General features: G+C 35.4%; 2 protein-coding genes across 2 annotated transcripts; one reads left to right on the top strand and one right to left on the bottom strand.

Annotated features, from left to right (window-relative positions):
- Nucleotides 1-1,144: 1,144 nt before the first annotated feature.
- LOC132035831 (ethylene-responsive transcription factor 3-like) lies at nucleotides 1,145-2,578 on the top strand. The gene has a single exon (XM_059425969.1). It carries the CDS (start codon nucleotides 1,551-1,553, stop codon nucleotides 2,175-2,177), a length of 627 nt encoding a protein of 208 aa, XP_059281952.1. The 5' UTR covers nucleotides 1,145-1,550; the 3' UTR covers nucleotides 2,178-2,578.
- A 5,276-nt stretch (nucleotides 2,579-7,854) lies between these two features.
- LOC132036083 (protein argonaute 16-like) lies at nucleotides 7,855-16,651 on the bottom strand. The gene is made up of 22 exons (XM_059426316.1): nucleotides 15,009-16,651; nucleotides 14,715-14,920; nucleotides 14,406-14,621; nucleotides 14,192-14,328; nucleotides 14,010-14,107; nucleotides 13,833-13,930; nucleotides 13,572-13,743; nucleotides 13,357-13,473; nucleotides 13,177-13,284; nucleotides 13,026-13,088; nucleotides 12,584-12,697; nucleotides 12,333-12,498; nucleotides 12,146-12,258; nucleotides 11,918-12,055; nucleotides 11,698-11,828; nucleotides 11,543-11,608; nucleotides 9,562-9,625; nucleotides 9,142-9,253; nucleotides 8,984-9,057; nucleotides 8,671-8,765; nucleotides 8,561-8,592; nucleotides 7,855-8,407 (listed from the first exon to the last, which is right to left on the bottom strand). Exons 1-22 carry the CDS (start codon nucleotides 15,222-15,224, stop codon nucleotides 8,232-8,234), a joined length of 2,712 nt encoding a protein of 903 aa, XP_059282299.1. The 5' UTR covers nucleotides 15,225-16,651; the 3' UTR covers nucleotides 7,855-8,231.
- Between the last annotated feature and the right edge of the window lie 5,319 nt (nucleotides 16,652-21,970).

Here is a 21,970-nt window from a genome sequence, read left to right as displayed (position 1 = left end):
TTAATATCAAGATCTTTATACATTTTATTTTATGTGAGAGCATCTATATTTATGCATAAAGTTTATACTTGGGAGTGCAAGTTCAATAACGTTAACGAGCATGAGGCTGACGTGGAAGTGAGGCTTGGTACTCAGGTCATTCAAAAGAAAGGAAGTCTCAAGTATTTTGGGTCAATTATCTAAGGGAGTAGAGAGATTGACAATAATGTCACATGTCGTATTGGTGCAGGGTGAATGAAATGGGAGCTTGCATTCGGAATCTTCTGTGATAAGAAGGTGCCACCAAAACTTAAAAGCAAGTTCTACAGGGTGGTGATTAGATCAATTATTTTGTATGGGGCCGAGTGTTGGCCAGTCATGAATTCTCACGTTCAAAAGATGAAAGTTGCGAAAATGAGGATGTTGTGATGGATGTGTGGGCATACTAGGAGAGATATGATTAGGAATGATGATATCCAAGACAAAGTAGAAGTGACATCGGTGGAGTATAAGCTGCGAGAAGCGAGGGTGAGATGGTTGCGGCATGTGCAGAAGAGATGCACAGATGCCCCAGTGCGGAGGTGTGAGAGGTTGGCTATAAACGGTTTCAGGAGAGGTAGAGGTAGACCGAAGAAGTAATGGGATATGATGCAGGTGCAGCTTATCGAGGGCATGACTTTAGATATGAGGTTATAGAGGACACGAATTAGGGTAGAAAGTTAATAAGTAGTTGAGCATTGTCCTACTTACCCTTTCATACTAGTAGTCGTAGTATTCTTATAGTTTCTTGTCCATCGATTTATGCTAGTTGTTGTTTTTTACTCCAATTATCGTATTAATTTGTGGTAGTTACGACTCCTTTTTTCATACAGTTTTATCCTTTTTTCTAGTATTTTGTCTTCTTTTTTTTGACATTGCTTTGAGTTGTCTGTCTTTGTGCCGAAGATCTACCAGAAACAACATCTCTACCTCTCTCAAGATAAGGTAAAATCTACATATACTCTGCCCTTCACATACCCGATGTGAGATTTCACTGGTTGTTGTCGTTGTTGTAAAGTTTATTTACATATTTTACGGAAAATTAAACATTGAGGACTAAAGCATTGCAGACCACAAAACCCAAGGACAAATTTTGTTAATTTAGTCGTAGTTTTCCATTTAGCATTTCGAGCGATCCATGGCATAATTCCCTATCCACCAAAATAAATTATTTTAATAAAAAATAAAAAAAATAACCAAAAAAAATCAGACCAGGGGATGAATCCCCCTTTCTCCATTGCCCATTTTCTCTGTTCAACAAACCCCCTTTCCCATTTCAACACATCTCCCAACACAAACAATAATAAACCAAATCAATGAATAATCTTCAACAAAATTGAAAATTTCAAAGCCCCATATAGCTAAAAATCCAATCTTTACACTACAATTTTGATTCTTGATTCTTGATTCTTGATACCAATATCAAATCAATCTTTCCATGAATAATCTTCAAGAAAATTGAAAAATTAAAAGCCCCATATAGTTAAAGATCCAATCTTTACACTACAATCTTGATTCTTGATTTAGTGGCGATGCGCCAAAGGAAGACATCTGAGCTAAAAAGACCAAGATCCGACAACCTTAAACAACCCGAAACCGACCCACCTCGTTATCGTGGTGTCCGTAAACGACCATGGGGTAGATTTGCAGCAGAGATTAGAGATCCGATTAAAAAAACTCGGGTTTGGTTAGGCACATTTGACACGGCTGAGGATGCTGCACGCGCTTATGATGATGCTGCACGCGCTCTACGTGGTCCAAAAGCCAAAACTAATTTCAATAATGTTTTGAATTTAACACAGGATGATCAGGATGATGGTAATAATAATAATGGGGTGAATCAATTTGAGCTATTTCCAAGACAGGCTTGTAGTAGTATGAGTAGTACATTGGAATCATCTAGTGGTGGACCACGTAGTGGATTGGGTAATAATAAGGTGATCTTGACGAGGATTAAGATTCCTCGTCCGGTTCTTGATGACTGTAGGAGTGATTGTGATTCGTCGTCGTCTGTTGTTGATGATCGTTGTGATGGTGATCAAACGTCGTTGTTTTTGGACAAACAACCTTTGCCGTTTGATCTGAATTTGCCACCTCCATCAGATGGGATTGATGTTGATGCTGCTGATGATTTACATGTTACCGCGTTATGTCTCTAGTATGCTATGTTTGTTGTTATGTTAATCAATTTGATGATGATGATGAAGAACGAAAAAAAAAAGATCTTTTTTTTTTTTTTTTAGTTTTCTTTTGTCGAATTAACGTGCGTTTTTTTCAAATTTTCGTCGGGAGGAATGATGTGTAATCAAATGGTGGATGATGAGAAACAAAATGGATGTTTTTAGATTATGTGTAGATTAGTGTAATGAGTCATGATGCGATCTGTATTAAGAAAGATTGTATCTGTATTTGTAATCTGTACCACGAAAAACATTGGATCTGATCTTGAGTCACTATCGATCTCTTGATCTAGTTTTCCTTGCAATATTTTTTTCTTTTCGATTTTACCTTTTTTGTATATAAAAAGTTGGAATTTATAATAAAAAGTTATATTTACTCAGCTCCATCGAGTCATTTCCTGTATGTAGTTAATACATTGGAGAAGTTCCTGTATTTGTTTGTGTATATGTGTGTCGTCTTTCTGTACTATCACTAGGACTATTCTTGATCCATCATGACTGCTTCAGGATGATGAAGTGTGCATTCAGTTTTCATCATTAATATCGGTAAATTAGGGGTATCTATTGGCAGGGAAAGTAGAGGAAGTAATATTGTAAGCACTTAAACAAATGAATTAGTTGTGGACACTTCAGGATTATTTAGCAACAGAGAAAGAATAACACCATCATGTGGTATAATTTGTGTCCTTCATATATGTAGACTGGTCACTGTTCAACCAAAACTTGGTATTTGGTGAATCAAAAAAATATTGCTGCCTGAGAAATTATGCAGGTGAAGTGTGTGGAGGATAATAATGACAAAGCAAATACTTCCTCAACCCAACCCCCGAAAGAAAAATAACCGGACCAGCTCTGCAGTCTCCCTTTGTTACCTTGTGATGGACCGCTCAACTGCCCAGCAACAGAACGACTCAACTTTTGGCTGATATTCTTAGTCTGAATAACTTGCAATTGGCTATATTCATCATCAAGCTTGATTCAAGAGCAAGTGGTGATCTATCTCCAGATGAAATGGTTCATTCATCACCGCACCTTCCAGTACGGCTACCTTGTTACGACTTCACTCCAGTCACTAGCCCTGCCACTTGTTTTCCTATTCAAGTTCTGGTTCCAATTTCAGAAAGTTCATATTCTTATTGCCACTACTTAGCATACACCGGTTAAAAGGTTAAATGGTTCATTTTTCTGATAGGGGCTTGCTTCTTTAAGCTCCGCCCAACCTATACAAGGTGCTGCTCGCTTTCTCTCAACCACTAGTGGCTTATGTAGTGGTCGGCATTCCTACGTGCTCCTCCTTGCCCCCTTCGTATTGAGTATGGAAATTGCATTTAAGGTAAGCCATTAATTATTCAAGTGAAATTTATTTTCAAGTGTGCCTTTTTATAAAATGAGCCTAAATTTATGTGTCTAGATAAATTTCGGAAATGTCTTCCTTTTTTGGGCTTAATTTCAAGTTTTCAACTGCTTTTGTTCTGTGGTAAGAATTTCAGCGTAATATGTCTCTGAACGAAAGGAAAAATATTCAAGCGTTCTGTGCAGAATGACTAGATGAAGTTGAAACTCTAGACTTTGAACAAGAATTTTGTTTTCAAATTTTACTTTACCTTTATTAGCTGAACAAGAATTCTTTTTCGTTGATTTTGAAGTGTCAGTAGTGAAGTTAGTAGCATCAGCTGTTTATGAACATGTATAATATATTTTGGTGGTTGTTACCTGCCTATCTTGTTCCGGAATGAAGGCTTTACAAATGGTACTTTTGATAAATAAAATGTTTTTTAACAAGTACGGAACTACTGTTGCTACATCTTCACTTAGTGAGTCTTTTTGGTAGCACTATATTTGGAAAGATCTTATGTTGAGGGGCTTTGCTGCTGCAACGTGTGTTTGGTTTGATCACAATAGTAACACTGCAACATCAGATTTGGAGACTCATCTCTGCCTTAGGGACCTTTGGTGGTTGCTGTGATTTCCCAAGTATGACATCATATCAGTATTTGGTGAAGCAGTAGTCATCTGGACTTATATTTGGTACTAGAATAAGAAAATAAAAGGCACTTGTATACTGTATTCTCTGTTACGTTTAGGCCATATATCCATCTTCAACCAAAATTGTTTCTCTTTTTTCAATTTTTTCTTCGAACAGTCAGAATCACTGTTGAGCCACCAGATGTCTGGGCTAGGACATTCTCTAACAAGGATTCCTAACATGGTTGGCAGTCTTCTTCTTCCTTTATATTTTGTTAAAAAACGAAAAGATTGTTTGGGACATGAATTTGCTTTACTATGATAAAATACATTATGAAGCTAGACTATCAGTACAAGCAAAGACTTTATGTCTCTCATCTTGCTGTGCTGTTTTTGTTCTGTGTATTTTATCACGAGGGCTAAGCTGGCACTTTGAGTCATGTTCTCGTTTCCAATACTACCACTCTAAGGGATTATAAGTAATATCGCCTTCCCTTGATCGTTGAACGTGAGTTCATCTAATCTTTTGTCTCACGATTAGGCTATTCAACTAAGTGTTCAAAGTTTTAATCTTTGATACATTTCTAATGAATTGCCTCTTGAAATCAAATCATCTCAAAGAACAGCTTCGTGTAAGTACCAAGGAGAATAAGAGAACTTTGAAGTCACTGTCGTGAGAGCTTATTAGTTAGTGTTTTCTGAAATTTTTCTCTCCTTTCTTCCATAACCTTCGATAAAAATGTAGTTCCAAGGTGGAGGCAAAGTCTTTTGCAGATATACTTGGCAATCTGTTTTATCAAATTGCGTTACGATGAGCGTTTCAATAAGTTGCAGTTTGCTCGCCAATTACCTTGAGTTATGATGAACTTGAATGCCATACTTTTGTCCGCAATGTGGAAAAGTGCTTGTTCTTTTTACTCACTTTTCTTTTCATCACACATCAGCTATATGCTTTCTGCTTCACTGTCAAAATTTTATTGAGCTAGTACAGGTAAGTTGTTTATACACATGCTTCTGCTGCTTCATGTTTCTTTCTATGTATGAAACTTGAAAGAATGATATGAAGTTACACATTATTACATGTCCTTGAAGAGCTGATGCTGCAGGACAAAAGTTTGCAGCATTCCATAAGCAAATTCTTTAAATTTTCCAACTAGTTGGTGAAAATTCAAATCTTTTTATAGTTTAAAATCATATTGAGAAAAAATTTGGTTCGTGCTAGAGATTAGGGAGGAGACAAAAGTGTGATGCAGACATAGATACGGTGGTGCATGAAAAAGAAGAAAAGTCATTGGAATGTGGCATAAGAGGTCAAGGGCCAACAGAAGAAAATATTACTTCCTCCGGATCAAAAAGAGTGTCCACTCAGCCATTTGCACACCCTTTAAGAAAATATTAACTCCTAGACAAAAAGAAGTAATTTGACTAAACTGCCCCTAATTAAATAGGTATTGGGATTTGATCACAGAGCACTTAATAGGGACAAATCTGGAAAAATAAGGTAAATTCTTTCTTAATTTGATAAGTGGACACTCTTTTTGACTCGAGAAATAAAGGTTAAGTGGACACTCTTTTTTATCTGGAGGGAGTAACTTACAAGTATGAACTCATTATGAGCAATCCAAGGAAAATAAGAAGGAAGCTGAACTAAGAAATTTGTAAGCCATTCATGTGATATAGCTGGGTTGCTTCCTATACGGTGCTTTACTTTTATCAAAATGTATTATTTTGACTGGTCATTTTGGTAAATGGATTACAGCTAAATAAGACAGATTTGAGCCATCCAATTTAAAACTCTATTTAGGATGAAGATAAAAAGATGCCCTGTTAGTAATCCCTTTGGTAAAGCCTACCTGAGTAGTGCATTTCACTAAACTTGAAACAAAATGTGTTTGCTTTCAGAACATGTTTGTATATCTCCAAAGAAATGAACATTTTGGTGCATCCTTGAATTATTCCTACACTCTTTCTGGGATTGTATAAGAATCTCAGTTTTTGGCTCGTCTTCAGAGTATGTATTTCGTTAGTGTTTTATGGTTCCGTGTAGTCTAGTCTTACCAATAGCAAACAATCTGAAGTAGTATGTGCTATCTGTAGATTGGAAAGCTTGAAGAAGCTGTGTTATATGGGAGGACTGAATTTAAAAAATTCTACAGGTTGGGAGTCTACAAATAACTTAGTCAGGGTACTGAAGGAAATTCTGTTAAACACTTTTGTGGCTGTGTTTATTGATCAGCCTTGGATTAGTAGTATGAGCAGCCTAGCACTAACATAGTGCTGGATAATACAAAAAAAAGTATTAAAATTTCCCCATTTACAAGAATCTGTTCATCATTGTACTGTGCTAATGAGTTCTACTATTTTCTCCTCATATACAATTTGTATATTACACCAGAAAGATAACAAATGTACACATCTAAATTTCAAAATATGCATAACAGTTACATTTCTGTCAAAGCATCTTCTGATTGTCCCCTTGCTTTGTACTCCAACACTTTGTACCTTCCAGGATTAAGAAGCTCAATAGGTACACTTACCATATTTGCAATGCAGGGATGGTTGGAGCAATTAATATGTATATGTTTTAGCATCTATAATTTTATCAGAGTAAAATTGTTTGTTAATACTCTGTTCTCTTTCCCTATATCATTATAGGATTGTGCTGTTCTGCTGGCATATGAACAACCACAAAATCCTCTGTTGGGTATCTTCTAGGAGAATTCCATTGCGTGGGTCAGCGTTTGTCTTGACCGTGTGTTCCCCAGATCGGAGCCGAGAGCTTGAAAGTGAATCATTTCAGTGGAGAGTCGATTAGTCTTATGTCCTCACTAGTGAAATAATTTATAACGCTGAAAACAGTTTGTGTATGCTTTCTAAAGGTTGGAACTTGGAAACAACTTCTTGAATTTTCGAAATTATTGCTCATTAGTGGCATTGGTTGCGAGTTGTGACCTCATAATTTTTCTTGTTCTAGGTGCTTACAGTATGTTGATTTTTTTCGGGGGTGGGTGGGGGTAACTAGAACCTGTATAGTGACTCAAAAAGTAACGGTAGCAGCTTTGTTATCTTTCATTTCCTATATTGAATTCTTTCCTCATTTTGGCATGGGAATTGGTCTTATAATTGCTGCAATGGAGGAAAGGAGCTGAATGAAAAATTGCATATGAGATTTGTAGGTTAACAGTTCGTAATGTTTGCTTGGCCAGTTCAAGTTCCATTTGTTGGAGCACCAAAGTCAAAAAGAATGAGGGAAAACAATAAAAATAAACGAAGTTGGTAGATTTTCTTTCTGCATAATTGAGTAAACCTATTTCCTGAAAACCTCCAGACTAATAAGTTAAGATTCGTTTTCATTGACTATAAATTCTCTTAGATTTTTCCCAAAGCCATCCAAGCAACGTTAGGAGCAGTCTCTTGGCTTTTATGCGTTGTATTATAACATTATCAAATAGTTAAACGTTAATAAAGCTAACATGAAACAATACATTGTCACGAGAACAAGTCTTTTTGCTTTGAATTATCTATATTTATATTTCGTTTTGAAATTTTAGAACATTGAATTTGTTAATCAAGTACATGAACTGGCCGTTGGATATGTTGAATCCGTTCGCTGGTCCAAGTTCACAATTTCTGAGTCATTCTCCAAACTAGCAATCTAATTAGCCCATAAAAATAACTTGAAGGTTGTAAATATTCATTTAAATGTCTGATGCATAACGGACAAATTTCAACCCTATACAGCCAAAACTTCCTGGTGTCTTAACAATTCAAGCGCCCAATTAAGGCAAAATTTGACTATACAAAAATCAGCCAACTTCTAAATGGCTAAAGTAGCTGGTTGGACAACACCCCAAAATTCCATGCCCTTTGAATGGTGAGATTTTTAGCCTAATTAGGTGTTAAAAAAAGAAATTTAAAAAAAAAAAAAAAAGTGCCAGAAACATGATCATTTTTCCTAGTTAGACGACCTAAAAGTACTTTACTAACTAAGGCCTGCACAAAATTTGGAGCCAGAGTACTATACTACCAAAGGATTTACAGCATATGCAGTTGAAAACTTTATCATCTTCAACAGAAAAACATTGAGTCGCTGACATTCTTGTGCAACCTGGGCAGTTCAGTGACAGGGGTGCTCCCAATTGATTTGACACTGCCCTGTTCTGAAGAATTCTCGGATAGATCCTCGAACTTCACAAACTGTCCAACTTGTGCTGCCGCTAGATGTGCATAACGCACAGGAGCCACTGCAGCGACAATGAAGTTAGATGAATTGCTATTTTTTGCTAATTCTATAATTCAAGATCATTGATAACAGTTTCAGTATCATATGACTATGCCTCATAATATTTCAAACTCTCCCTGGGAAAAAAATTTAATGCAAGGATAATTGGATTTACCAATAGAGGTCGCACTGGTGCTCCTTTGGTACCTGAAAGACAACAAATTCTATCAGATTGAACTGGCAAACTGAACCATAATTTGTAGATTGGAAAATCAGACAGCTTACACATATGATAGTGAATGTATGAGATTTTGCAGGGCATCAGGTGAGAAACCAATCTCATCGAGCAATACATGATAATGTGCAGGTCTAGTTGTTCCCTGTTGTAAAATTTATAGAGACAGACTACAGCTCAGTTCAAATTGTTCTCGTATTGTTGAAGCGCTGAAGGAGATGAAATAAGAATTTCAAAGCACAAGTGTAATACATAATGACACAAGAAATATCTAATTATCTGCTAGAAAAGGTCCTATATGCCAGGATACAGAGGACAAAATGTAGGAAAACCCCAATGGATAAAAGGATTAGAGTAACTTACCATCATCCCCGCATGTGCACACATGAAAAAATCATTATTTCTTGGATGCACAATATTTGTGTCTACAACAGTACCTGAGGGGAGAGAATGTGTTTTAGAGAATACGTTAGCACAGATAAGTTGAAGTAGAACAAAGGAATTGCTGGAAAGTTATAGACCTGGTGGTACATTTTCAGCTGCACTGCCTTGAAACAGTTTGGTATGGTGATTCTTTTGAGCCACGATCAAGGTGAACTTAGGGTCGTCGCCCTCACCAAGATGCTTGTATGCCTGCTTTTCAGAAAACATGAGAACCCAAAATAAACATAGCAGGACCTAATAACTGATGGATGTCATATAGAACTCCGATCCTAAGAGATGCCTCAATTTAAAGCATTAAATCTCTATTCCAAAGCATTAGCTTCAAAAGTTCTGCGTGAAATGCGGATGTGCCTTTAATTTTTGTCATGAAAATTATAAGATAAGAAATTAAACATCTCTACAAGCAAAACAAAAAACTATTTCATGATGCAGTATTAAGTATGAGTTTACCGGAATGACAGAAGGCATAAAACATTTTTCAGATAAATGGACACTACCTTGATCATTTGATCTAGCTCAAGGTTCAGAACTTGACTAAACTGTGATTCGCTGACACCATCCCTAACAAAGGACATTGTTCAGTCGATAGCAAATGGTTATCGATAAAATAGTAAAGAACGATCGCCATGTGATTGCAAACAGAAACTTGAAAGAGGACTGCCATAAAAGTCGCAGCCACATAAACCTCAATACTCTTGCATAACTACATAGTAGAATGGTTAAAATTCACCTAGCTTGATACCCTTATATAGTTGCGGGTTTCCCACTTTGCAAAAAAAAAAGGCAGAATACATTGAGACCCCCCTAAACTTGGCACTATTTATAGGTGTACCCCTGAACTATTTTTTGTACTAATTACCCCCAGAAGTTGGCAGTTTGATAGCCTCGACCTATGTGGATGTTGACGTGCTAACTGCCAATGGATACACTCACTTTTAGGCGCGTGGGAGTCAAGAAAAACGAACAGTTTCCAATAGGGTATTTCCAATTCTTAATTGCCACATAATCATATACAATGATTTATTAATTATGATTTTTCCTTGTTTCTTCTTAATATACACTGTATATTTTACCCCAACTCGGAATTTTTTTATTTCTTCAGATGCGATACCTATTTATTCCAACTGTGTATTTCTTCTTTTTTCGTGCCAAATCTGGAGAAAGTAAACTTAGCTGAAACTCTATTATTTTTAACTAACTTAACCAAAATAATAGAGCTCAAACGAAGTATTTCTTTTAAGAAAGGAAAAAAACTGTGTTTATCTTCTTTGTCTGCGGTAGCTATTTGTTTCAACTGTGTATTTCTTCCTTTTTGGGTAACAAAAATGGTTAAAAAAAAAAAAAATTAGCCAAGATTATGGAGTTCCTACTGCATATTTGTTCTTATAACTAACTTGTATTTCTTCCTTTTCGGGTAAAATCTGAGAAATTACTTAGTTGTTTCATTTAGCTAATTAATTTTTTTTAGCCAAAATATAGAGTTTCAACTGTATTTTTTTTTTCAGTTCTTCTTTAGATGAAATAGCTGTTTGTTTCAACTATGCATTTCTTCTTTTTCTGGCCTAATTTTTTATATTAGAATTTCATTATTTTAGACGAATTAAAATATTTTGGCCAAAATAACGTTCCAACCAAGTGCTTTTACAACTCTGGCTCAAAAAAGATGATCCAAACAATTTGTGGACTTAAAAGGTAAAAGAATATATATATGTATATTTTTAAAATGCCACGTGTACGAAAAAAATCCATGTGCTAACACGTGTGTCACACTTCCCTTGCTTGAGATCGTCCAGGAGGTCGAAGTTATCAAACTACCTTTTCAGGGGTGGTACAAGGACCAAAAATTATTCAGGTGTGGACAGAATAAATAGTGCCAAGTTTGGGACCAAAGTTGGCTCCAACTTTGACCTTCTGATAGTGTGCTTTATGATACTCATTCCTATTAACTTTCTTTTAAATTATGGTGTCTATGCCAGCTAAGCCTACCTGCACCTTGACTAATCCAATAAGACTATATCTTACTTCTCTTTTGGCTGAGGGGAACAGTTGTCCACAAAAAACTACATATATGTGGATTAAGAAATATTAAGATGTATTTTTTCATCTTGTTGCCTACGGTGCATGACATTACTGCTAATATTTTACAATAAAAAATGCCTATAACTAGGCACATCTGGCATCAAAACAAACTAAAAGGATTTTATGCAATCATATGAAGCAGCATCGTATATATCTAATATAAAAAAGGTAAAATTTGGGGTTAAAGCAACAAATTTTCGTTTAAATTACCAACTGTCACCACCTATGTTGCTCGGACTCTTCAAAAATATTGCCGAGTGCGTGTTCGATCCTCAAAAAGTAGAGAATTTTTGGAGGATCCGACATAGGTGCAGGAGCATTTTTGGAGAATCCAAGCAACATAGGTCACTACTCATATGTGGAACAGCATCTGTAATTCAAACATGAATATTGGAGTACCTGAAGACAATAATTTGAGCAGGCTTATGCCCGTTACTTGTCCTATAGAAGTCCAGAAGCAGTTCTCTGCAACACGAGCAAATGTAAGAATTTAAATGCTTCTGTACATAGTTTGTCATAGATGACTTGACATGTTATTGGATATAAAGATGCACCTCATGATTCCTTCATCGTCTCCATTTGGTAAAGGCTTGTATAAGGATTCTACAATTTCCAACTTTGGAGATTGACTACGGACAACTGCCCTATACTTGGATATTAATGGCCAGTATAAGGATCCCACAACCTGGAAGAACAGTGACATTAAGGCATAGGAAATCAGGTGCAATACAATTGACAAAAGAAAAGAGAAGATATCTCGGGACGAAGAATAACCGCAGCAATTGATGGAAAATCTGATTGACCAGGAGATCCATGAGAGACATCCATGCCCAGGATCATTGTTGGAGTGTCCTTAATAAGCGGTAGATGAGAGGTATGTTCCATAGCCAATAAAGAATTGGTCCCCCCAAGCTATTAGACACAAGCAAAGGAAAAATCCCAATTCAGAATAACTGAAAATAGAAAATATCCAAATTGTTGATCGCAGATTCACAAGATTACCTTTGCATTAATTTTGAGAAGCACATTTGTTAGATACTGATCATTGATCTTTAACGGAGAGATACATTGAGTAACAATTCCCAACTCAGTCAAACTTTTTTTCTTCCAAGGTCCTTGACATTATTAAATGTATAAGTCAGTATAGGATATTGAAAGCAACGTGAGCGGGACTAACATAGTACATTACCATATATCTCTGAGTTTTTTCGCTCTGGCAAGACACAGAGGAGAAAGTCAGGAGGGCCAGGCAGTCTAGCTATTATCTCTTCGAACATCTGTTCTACGCGAACTACAGCCCCAGCTCGCCTATACTGGGGATCTTCCTCAATGAGCGTATGTGGGCGCTCAAAATGCTGATGACAGGAAAAGAAAGAATTTGAACCCAGAATACATAGCAACAACTCACACGATGAAAGATGTAAATGTGGCACTACATACAATGCCTTTGCTCCTTCCGCAACTAATAAGCTCCCTTGAAAGGTGACTTGTATCACAACGGGCAGAGAAGTTGACCACTGCCCAGCGTTCAATTCGTGCAGGGGTGAAAAGATGCTACAAGAAAAAAATGGTAGGCAGAGAGTGGAAGGTGTGGTCAACCAAAGAAACTGCAGAAAACATTATAGGAGTAACATTTTCAACACAGTAGGTAAAGTAACGATAGCAACCTTTTTCATTTTCACAAAGATTATCCTCAGATATCGAGAATAATGGGGACAAATTCATATCCACCATCGTCCTTTCCTTCATAGTCAAGTTCTCATAAGGTTGATCCCCAGGTAGTAACAAGATGATAGAGGACAACCACAGAAGATTACCACATCTCCTTATATTCGCAGTTGACACCCCAAACTACAACGTGCTGTTAAGCGGTTAAATGTACCTTGTTCTTAAAATTCCACCGGCCATTGCAGGGAGAGACCTCTTCGCCATTACCAACCTTCAACTAGAGATTACAGGATAATAAAAGTAAAATCAGAAAAGAAATTTAATATTTTAATGAATACCATCGTTCAAAAAAGTGCAGATGCTACCTTTGGGGCTTCAAGGACCCTGCCATTCATTTGAGTGAGCTGCTTTTCTATTGAGATTCCACAAGCAGCAAGAAGGGGATCGTCATCATACCTGTACTCCCTCACAGCCTGCCAACATTCCAGTAAGGTACAGAAGCGAAAATTAAAAGGATCGGAACCATCAAACCTGCAGCAACTTACATCTGTTATAACTTTAATTCGTTCCCGAGGCTTCTGCCTTGATTTTTCAACTAAAGATGCCCTCTGGACTGACGATAATACCTTTGTGTATCTTTGAAGGGAGACCAAATAACACAGCTGAACATTAAGGAAAGAAAATAAAAGTTGGCTCTTAGAAACTGGTTAAGTGAATTAGGGTCCTATAATGTAAACAGAAACAATAATAACTCGCTCACCTCCAGTGGCAGATAGTTTGGTCGTTTTGGTTTTCCAACATCCAGACATGGCATATAAGCCGAGGATGAAAGTTCTATGTTACGATGTTTCGTGAAATACTCATAAACAGTTATCTCTATGGTCTCTCCTCCATTATCTAGACTACCACCATTTTTGACCTTCATAGAAAATCTATTAGAAACAGTCAACAAAGTTAGATGTTACATATCTGAGTAATAACTAATAAGCAACAGATATGCACAAGACAAATGGATACTCACAACTGTTGATTGCAAGGTCTGTCACTCAAACCGAAGATTTTGAATTCCCCGTTGCTGTGTTTAGCTTTAACTCTCAGATTCTTCAACATTCTTTTTGCCTGTAATTTATTACAAGTTAGTGAAGCATGGAGAGCTGAAAGAAAGAAGAGTTTTAGCATGCATTTATATATTACTCACTCTTGCCCAATCAATATAACGAGGCTCCTTTACATTCTGGTTAGCAAGCAAAAAATCAATTACAGGTCCAGGTGACAGGATCATAGTTGTAGACACATCTACAACCAAGAATTAAGCAGGCAGCATTAAGATTGAGAAAAATCATAGGAGACAGCTACACTGGAGAGTTTCTATTGTTATACCCATGTTCAAGGTCAAGCCACCATCGGTTGGTCGAAAGCTGGAATGAAGCCCCTTACAACCCATTACACCTCCTCCAATGTCTGTGAAGTTCCTTGAGTCATCATGAAAAAATGACTGCCTAACCAAGAGGCATCCTCTGTGATCAACACGAATATCTGTATAAGTTTTGGCTCAAGAAAAGATTGAGGGTCACCAGAATAACAGGGTGATTACCTATTAGCAGCTTGTTGTCGCAATATAATGTCCAGAACCCTCAATGCATCCTGAACATTTTCTGGATCAGCTCCTTGAAGGGCAAGACTCACAGACCTTAAAGGTATTTTAGCTGCATAGTCAATCTCCACTAGGAAAGCCTTCGAATGTAAAGAATGCTTAGATCTTTTACTGGAGTGATTTGTGCTTCCATTATCTGCGGGGCTCTCGCTAGTACTGCAACCAAAGGATAACATAAGCTTAATGTATATTGTAGAAGCCTTGAAGTAACTACAACTATAGAGTCAAAGAATTTTTCAAGGATATTACTTTCTTGGACTAGACTCCTCAACAACCACCGTGAATTCCAGTCTGTTGCGAGGCAGAGGTCCCACTGTGTACAAACTCTTTTCTCCATCATAAGCAAATTTCTTCCCGGAAAATTCAGATGAGTATGTTTCATGAAGTTTATCAATAATTTTTCTTCCAATCCCCTTGTTGTTAACAGCCCTCTTGTCATCATAAGTTATAGAGACCTGTAATAGTGCAGCACAGAAAATTTGGTTGAGTGCGATGGGAGCTTCAATCCAGATGACTGAAGAAGGACTCAATAACCAATCATACACTGTAGAGGTAGAATATTTCATCAGGACGTTTGATGGAAACTTTTAGGTGGTTTGCGAGCAAAGTAATCTCTCGTCCAGATGTTCCATATCCAGGCCTCATCATTATAGAACGCTTGGGCTGATCAACTCTCTCCGGCTCCGCGGGCAACATTATAACTGGTGCTGGTGCTTCCACGGGTGTGCAACCACTATCTATTCCCTCACTTATTTCCATATTTCAAACGGAACTGTGACCTATGAGAAGTTGTTAGCAGGATAATCATCAAAAGATGAAGGCTACTGAAATCAGAGTCCTTTCTAAATCATCTCTTCTATCTATACCCCTCTATGGATACAGCATATGCACACAGCTACCAAAAATTTAAGCTAGTTTCAGTTTCTTGTCCCACAAGGACAATGTTGTAAGAATATTTATCAATCAACCAACTAAATCTCAATTCCAAACTTGCTGCGGTAAGCTATTATATCAATCCATGTATTCATCAAGTTAAAATTTAATACTCACGGAGGGCAGTACAGTGCATGAAAAGTAATTTATGGTCAAACAGTTTGTACATTGTGAAAGAGAATTAGTCGAAACATCATATTACAAGCAAAATTCGAAACATTGAAAGAAGAACTGGAAAAGAAAGGCAAATATCAAGACTTTCTAAAGCAAACACATGAACCAAGCACAGAACTTCCAAATTCGTGAACATTCTTAGCACATGGAGAAATAAGCATTGGAGCAGCTTCACCAAGGAATTGACAACTTACTACTTTCCTACCTAAAAACATCAATACTATCAGGACATTACAAAGAACATAAAGTAGTGGAGAAACTGGTTGAATTTTAAAATGTCTATCAAAATGCAAACCAAGAGTAACAATAATTAACCTCTCCAAAGAGAACCGAAACAAAAACACAAATCAACCATGCTCAAACTTCAGCGCATCACCAAGTAGTATACGCGGTCAAGGAATAATGGACCTACAGGAAATTGAACCGCGTATAGTACATACCCACGCATGATTACTAGTTGAAAGCTTATAGAATAACAGTGAAACAATCTCAGTTTATCCTGAAGCTGAAGGTAACAGCCAAAAGAAAAAATATACTCTTCAAACTCATTTAACTTTTCAAATTTCAAATCCTTGAAACTGTTCTTTTTCCATTAAACTATACTTTCAATATTTTCTTCTATCATAGTCATCACTTATACAATAACTTTTTTGATAAGGAATCATCACTAATATAATAATAAGTAAATCAAACTCCGTATCCAATTAAAAGAACATACTCCTATACTCCCTCCGTCCCAAAATAAGTACTGCTTTAGCTCATTTCACGTCCATCAAGAAATTAATAAATACAATCTATAATTTACTAAATTATCCCTATTTATTAGATGTTTCTGGAAAATTGAGCCACCATTAAGAAAAAGTAATTATTTAATATAAGGGTATAGTTGGAAACAATTACTAACTTTTGTCTTGAACTCCCAAAGCCTCTGTTATTTTGGGACAATTTCAATTTTTTAGCTAAAACTATATTAGAAAATTTGAAACATGATAGAACAAATCAATTTTAAAAAATGCATGTGGACTAAAATAGGCAAAATTGAGCAATCAATACATGAAAAAATGGCCAAAAAAAAAAAAAACTAGGAAAAACGAAAGCAGTAGACAATGTAAGACTAACAAAAACACCAATGTACATAAACAAAAATGAAGAAGTTAGTGAAAACAGAGTTAGATAAATCTTACTTTGGTGAACAAAAACGAATTAGTTACTGTGTTAGGGTTTTGGAAGTTTCTAGAATTTCCTTTTGTTTCTCTCCACTGCTCTCAGTAGTACTATGTGAGAGACATTGGAGGGAAAGACCAAACAAAGAAAACGAAGTGTTGAGCCAATGCCAAATTTCTTTCTTTTTTCTTTGTTTCTTTCTGCTTCGTATTGTTGGGGTTTAATTAAAAAAGAAATTTTAGTCCCGCTACGGTACTACTAGTGAGTACTGAGCGCTTATTTGCGCTTTGCGATCACCACCGTCGAAATTTCAGAACATCGGGTAATTTGATTAGTAGGGCTAATTTGTCATTTAATTTTTATCACTGTTTTAAAAGGCGCGAGCGTTTTACATATGCCTCGCCCAGGAGTAAGCCTCGAGGCACGGGCCGTAAGCTCCATGGGTACTTAATTTTTAATATTTTCTAAATTAATAAAATAAAACTATAAGTAAAAAATATATTAAAATTATATAAATCAAAAAGGATTATTATAAAAACGGAAAAGGGCCAAATATACCCCTGTACTATCGAAAAAGGGTCAAATATACCCTTCGTTATACTTTGAGTCTAAATATACCCCTAACGTTATCTTTGTTGACAAATATCTCATTTTTAAAGTTGACTAATGTAGGGCCTAATACCACGTGGCATTAATATTTTAATGAAAATAATACTGTGTGATATGTCACGTCACTAAACAAACCCAATTTTACACCTTCCCTTCCATGTCATCTTTACCATAGACACCACTGCCACACCACCATTATGCCCACCACCTTACTTTATTTGGTGGTTTCAATAGGAAGATTCAACTTTTGAAAACCTAAAACCCCCAAATCCAATTTCCAAACCAAAATTCTCACGAAAAGATTCAAAACCCATCTCTAAAATCCTTCAATCTTCAATACCCAAATTATAGATGTTGTTAAATTTGAATATATTCTTCAACATTTCTTCTTTTTTCCACCATTTCCCTACTCGCTTTCTTCTTTTTGGTCATCGTCATGATAGGTGTCTTCTTGTAACCATCAATGTTCCGTTTCTTATTTTTCAAAATCTGTTCTTTTCCACGTGATTTCTATTTCAAGATATATCCTCTTAATTATTTCATCCATAATTCCATATTAGTCTTTGTATAGAGTTCTTGAATTTAAAAAAAATAAAATCAGTAGAATTTATTGCTTGTTCTTAAAAATTCCCTTTTGATTCTTTGTCAATTTTACTTCTTTGGTGATTTCAATAGGAATTATTTAGTTTGTCTAGCTTTTGTTCACCGATATTTTTGCATTTTTCCCCTTCTAATTGATAAAGATGTGGTTGATTTGTTTCTCTCGTGTTAACCAAGTGCTTTGTGACTTGAAGCTTTCCGTTTTCGAAGTTAAGAATATTCTTTGTACGGAGAAATCAGTGGTGGGCATGATGCTGGTGCAGCAGTGGTTCTAATGGTGAAAGATGATATGGAAGAAGAGGGTGGGGTAAAATTGGGTTTTTTTTTGGTGACGTGGCATATCACATGGTATTATTTTTATTAAAATATTAATGCCACGTCGGATTAGGCCCCACATTAGTCAACTTTAATAAATGGGGTATATTTCGCGCTAAAGATAACGTAAGTGCAGATATTTAATCATAAAGTATAACGAAGAGTATATTTAGCCCTTTTTCGATAGTACAGGGGTATATTTGACCCTTTTCCGTTATAAAAATGTATATATTTATTATTAACATGCTAACATATGCATGAACTATTAAAAAAATCTTGAAAAAGTGAATGTAAAGATGCATTACACACTAACATGACTATGATGAAACATAATTAGAGTTGACAAAATGATACTCTGTCCTAATAATTCAAAGATAAAATTGACAATACTATAAAGTTATTATTTTAAAACCTAAAACTAGATAAAAATTAATACTCATTATAATACAAATAGTCAGAGTAGAGTCTTCAAAACATTATCTAAACTAGAGTGATATCAAAAGAAATTCTAAAACGAAAAACTATCTTGAAAAAGATAAATTGAAGAATGCTAAGAAAATTTTGAAGAAAATAAAGCATAAAGAAGGAAAATGCAAACATGGAAGATCGTAAGAATTTGAGGACAAAACTATTTGCTTTGTAGTTTACTTTGCATACAAATGTGTAAAGTGTATATGTTACTCCATAAACAACAATGAAAAAAGCTTATGAAATTAGGATAAACGATTAGAAAAAACTTTTGACTTTTTGAGATATTTAGTTTGAGAATTTACTATGAGTTAATTACTGGATATTTAACTTTTTTTTTTAAAATATTAAACAATTTTGGCTCAAATTTGTAAAAGTTCCCGGGGCTTACGCCTAGGCGAACGAACCGAAGGTTGGGGCTTACGCCCTAAGATACTTACGCCCCGCTTGTACGCCTCGATGCATTTTTGGTACGTTCCCGCCGGGGCCCGCCCCCCAAAAACCTTTTAAAAACCGATCGTATTTAACCGTCTCGAAACTTGGTCTCAACACAAGATAAATTGGTTGCCGTGTACAAGTAGATATCTCAATTTGTATAAAGTTGAACATGTAAATATAAATGTTGATGTGGTACATAAATTATGGATGTGTCTACATGATCATTTTATAAGTTGAAGTGTTCAACTGATAAAGTGGAGACAAATTGAGGTGCCTACTTGTGCACACTCACAGTTAGAGGGCATACTTGCCGGTTGAAACCAAAATTGAGGGCATTTTTATATATTATGTCATTTTAATTTTATTTCACTAAAAATTTAAAATTTAACTTTTGTATAAAAAAGTTACTCAATTATAACCAAGTATCAAGAAAATTTACTAAATAATTTTATGTACCCGATAGTTAGTCAATTTGCCTAAGTATCACAAAAATACCTTTGACTTTTAGCACTTCTTAGGCAAACTTGAATGATTTTTTTTTATTACAAGATAATATTATTTGACTTTCTTAATACTTAGGTAAAATTGGTTGACATTTTTTATTACAAAAAGATAATTTAATAATTTTGACTCAATAAAGGTATAAGTTGAATCACCATTTATAAACTTAACTCATTGTTAGTACTGTTACTGTATACTATTTCCGGATCTTTTTGTCTTTATATTTTATCAAATGTTTTGATATGAATACATATAGGATTAATAAATATTGTTTTTGAATATTCAACACTTAATAATTAAGGATTTTTTATTTTTTCAATGTTTGAATAAGTATAGTTTATATTTATTATAAAATTAATAAATATGAAATAAAATAAAATAATAATAAATATTATATCTAAAAATATTAGTAGATAATTTGTTTTAGTTTATATGGTATTATAAAAAAATAAAAAATATATCTATATATATATATATATATATGAAATATGTTCTAAAGCTATTGATAAAGACAACTACCAAATACTGTGATTGAGAAAAAGATAATTGTGTGATAGTGGATTGTGATGATTGTGGTTAGTCGAGGTAATTGGGCAATGGAAGTACGGTAGTTACGTGACGATGATTAGTGGATGTTATGGACGAGGCTAGTGAGATAGTAAAATGCAAGGATAATCTACGTAATTGATAAGTATTAAGTATTATTTGTACATATCTTTATAAGGGTATAGTAGTCTTTATACATCAATGTATATTCTATATATATCTCGTGTACATGTACATCAATTCATCAAGAAATATAGTTTGTTACATGGTATCAGATTGCTTAGGTTATATATTCGCTACGTTCTTTTTCTCTCTAGATTCATGGCACCATCTTCTTCTAGTCAATCTAATTCTTCAATCTCTCCAGTTATGACTAGTTCATCTACTTCTTCAACCTCTACAGTTATGGCTAATTCTTTCTCCCTAATGCCTTCCTCTCATTCTCGCCATCTCTTTCCTCCAACATCAAAACCCGGTCCCTAATCGGTTTCGATTGTACCTATTATATGCTATGGATAGAACTTTTTTTGCCTGTGTTCAAAGGTCATGCAGTTTACGATTTTATTGATGGCAGTAATTCTTGTCCGTCACCCACTGTTCTTAATGATAACGGCACCTTAGTCTTTAATCCGTCTTTCCATCAATAGATTCAACTAGATTCTGCTGTTCTTTCATGGATTCAGTGTTATACCCCATTTAAACGGGTTAAACTAGGTACAACATATTGGAGATTCCTATTTTTGCTTTATTTTAAGGAGTCGCCACCTAATTGATTTTAAGGTGAATTAGGGCACCTATTTTATTAACTAAGGTAAAGCCTAACTAAACCTCCGTTAATGGTCTGCTTAAGTTCAATTCTAGGTAAGGGTTCTAATTATCCTAAAGTAGCAGCTAAGGCATCCTTAGATCCGTTAACTACGAAGCCTACCAAACTTAGGTTAATTAATTTAGACTAAATAAGGTGCTTTAAATTTTAAGAAAATGACTTATAATGTTAATAAGGTTTTAAGGAAAATATAGTAACGCCGTTTAAAATAAGACTTAAAAATATGTTAAGATAAAATGCTATTTAAGGCAAGGTTCGTAGGATAACTTACGCAAAAAAAGAGACTTCAAATATTATTTAAAATAAGCTATAAATATTGCTAAACTTTAAAAAAAAAATGAAGCTTGCAAAATATAATGGTTTGTATATAAATAAAAGCCTTTAAGAGTGTCACGACCCAAATTATGGATCATGCGGGCACCCACACTAACCCTCCCTGGTGGGCGAACCCTTCAGATAACTACCTTAATTTGATACAACATGCGGAATAAATCATGTTATTATAAGAAATTCCCAAAATCGGTCTGAAGCCATACAGAGCTCTAAGAAGTTTACAATTTGAATGAATACGAGACTCTGGATACGACTTCGTTGAAGGATAGAGAACAACCGAAATCTAAGGAGAGACTCGGGTTGCAATATCTCAAATAGCCACCCAAACGCCTTTGACGAATGCCTCGAAACGGTCGTGAGACTCGAACATGCTTTAAAAACCTCACTCCAGAAGGAGTGTAGCAAAATGTATGAGCACAACACTAGGCTCGTAGGTATCATAGGCCGACTAAGACTAGATAACGTATATAAAGAGAACAAGCAAGAAAAACATATAAATCAACAAGTACAAGTCAATATGAATCATATCCACGAGAACAAGTCATCTTTTATGTTATAGCATCTAAACCCTTGTGCCAAGTCTTAGTATAATCAAACC

Source organism: Lycium ferocissimum, chromosome 11, assembly GCF_029784015.1.
Source record: "Lycium ferocissimum isolate CSIRO_LF1 chromosome 11, AGI_CSIRO_Lferr_CH_V1, whole genome shotgun sequence".
Classification (NCBI taxonomy): Eukaryota; Viridiplantae; Streptophyta; class Magnoliopsida; order Solanales; family Solanaceae; genus Lycium; species Lycium ferocissimum.
The sequence above is the reverse complement of the archived record's forward strand: the minus strand, read 5'-3'. Positions and strand labels throughout refer to the sequence as shown.

What these genes read in the sequence shown, in the direction of transcription:
- LOC132035831 (XM_059425969.1), top strand. Translation starts at nt 1,551, where the DNA reads ATGCGCCAAAGGAAGACATCTGAGCTAAAAAGACCAAGATCCGACAAC.
- LOC132036083 (XM_059426316.1), bottom strand. Translation starts at nt 15,224, where the DNA reads ATGGAAATAAGTGAGGGAATAGATAGTGGTTGCACACCCGTGGAAGCA. An exon ending in GCTCAAATTATTGTCTTCAG is followed by an intron (nt 9,626 to 11,542) that starts GTACTCCAATAT and finishes GTCCTTTGTTAG; the next exon opens with GGATGGTGTCAGCGAATCAC. An exon ending in GTGCACATGCGGGGATGATG is followed by an intron (nt 8,766 to 8,983) that starts GTAAGTTACTCT and finishes ATTTTACAACAG; the next exon opens with GGAACAACTAGACCTGCACA.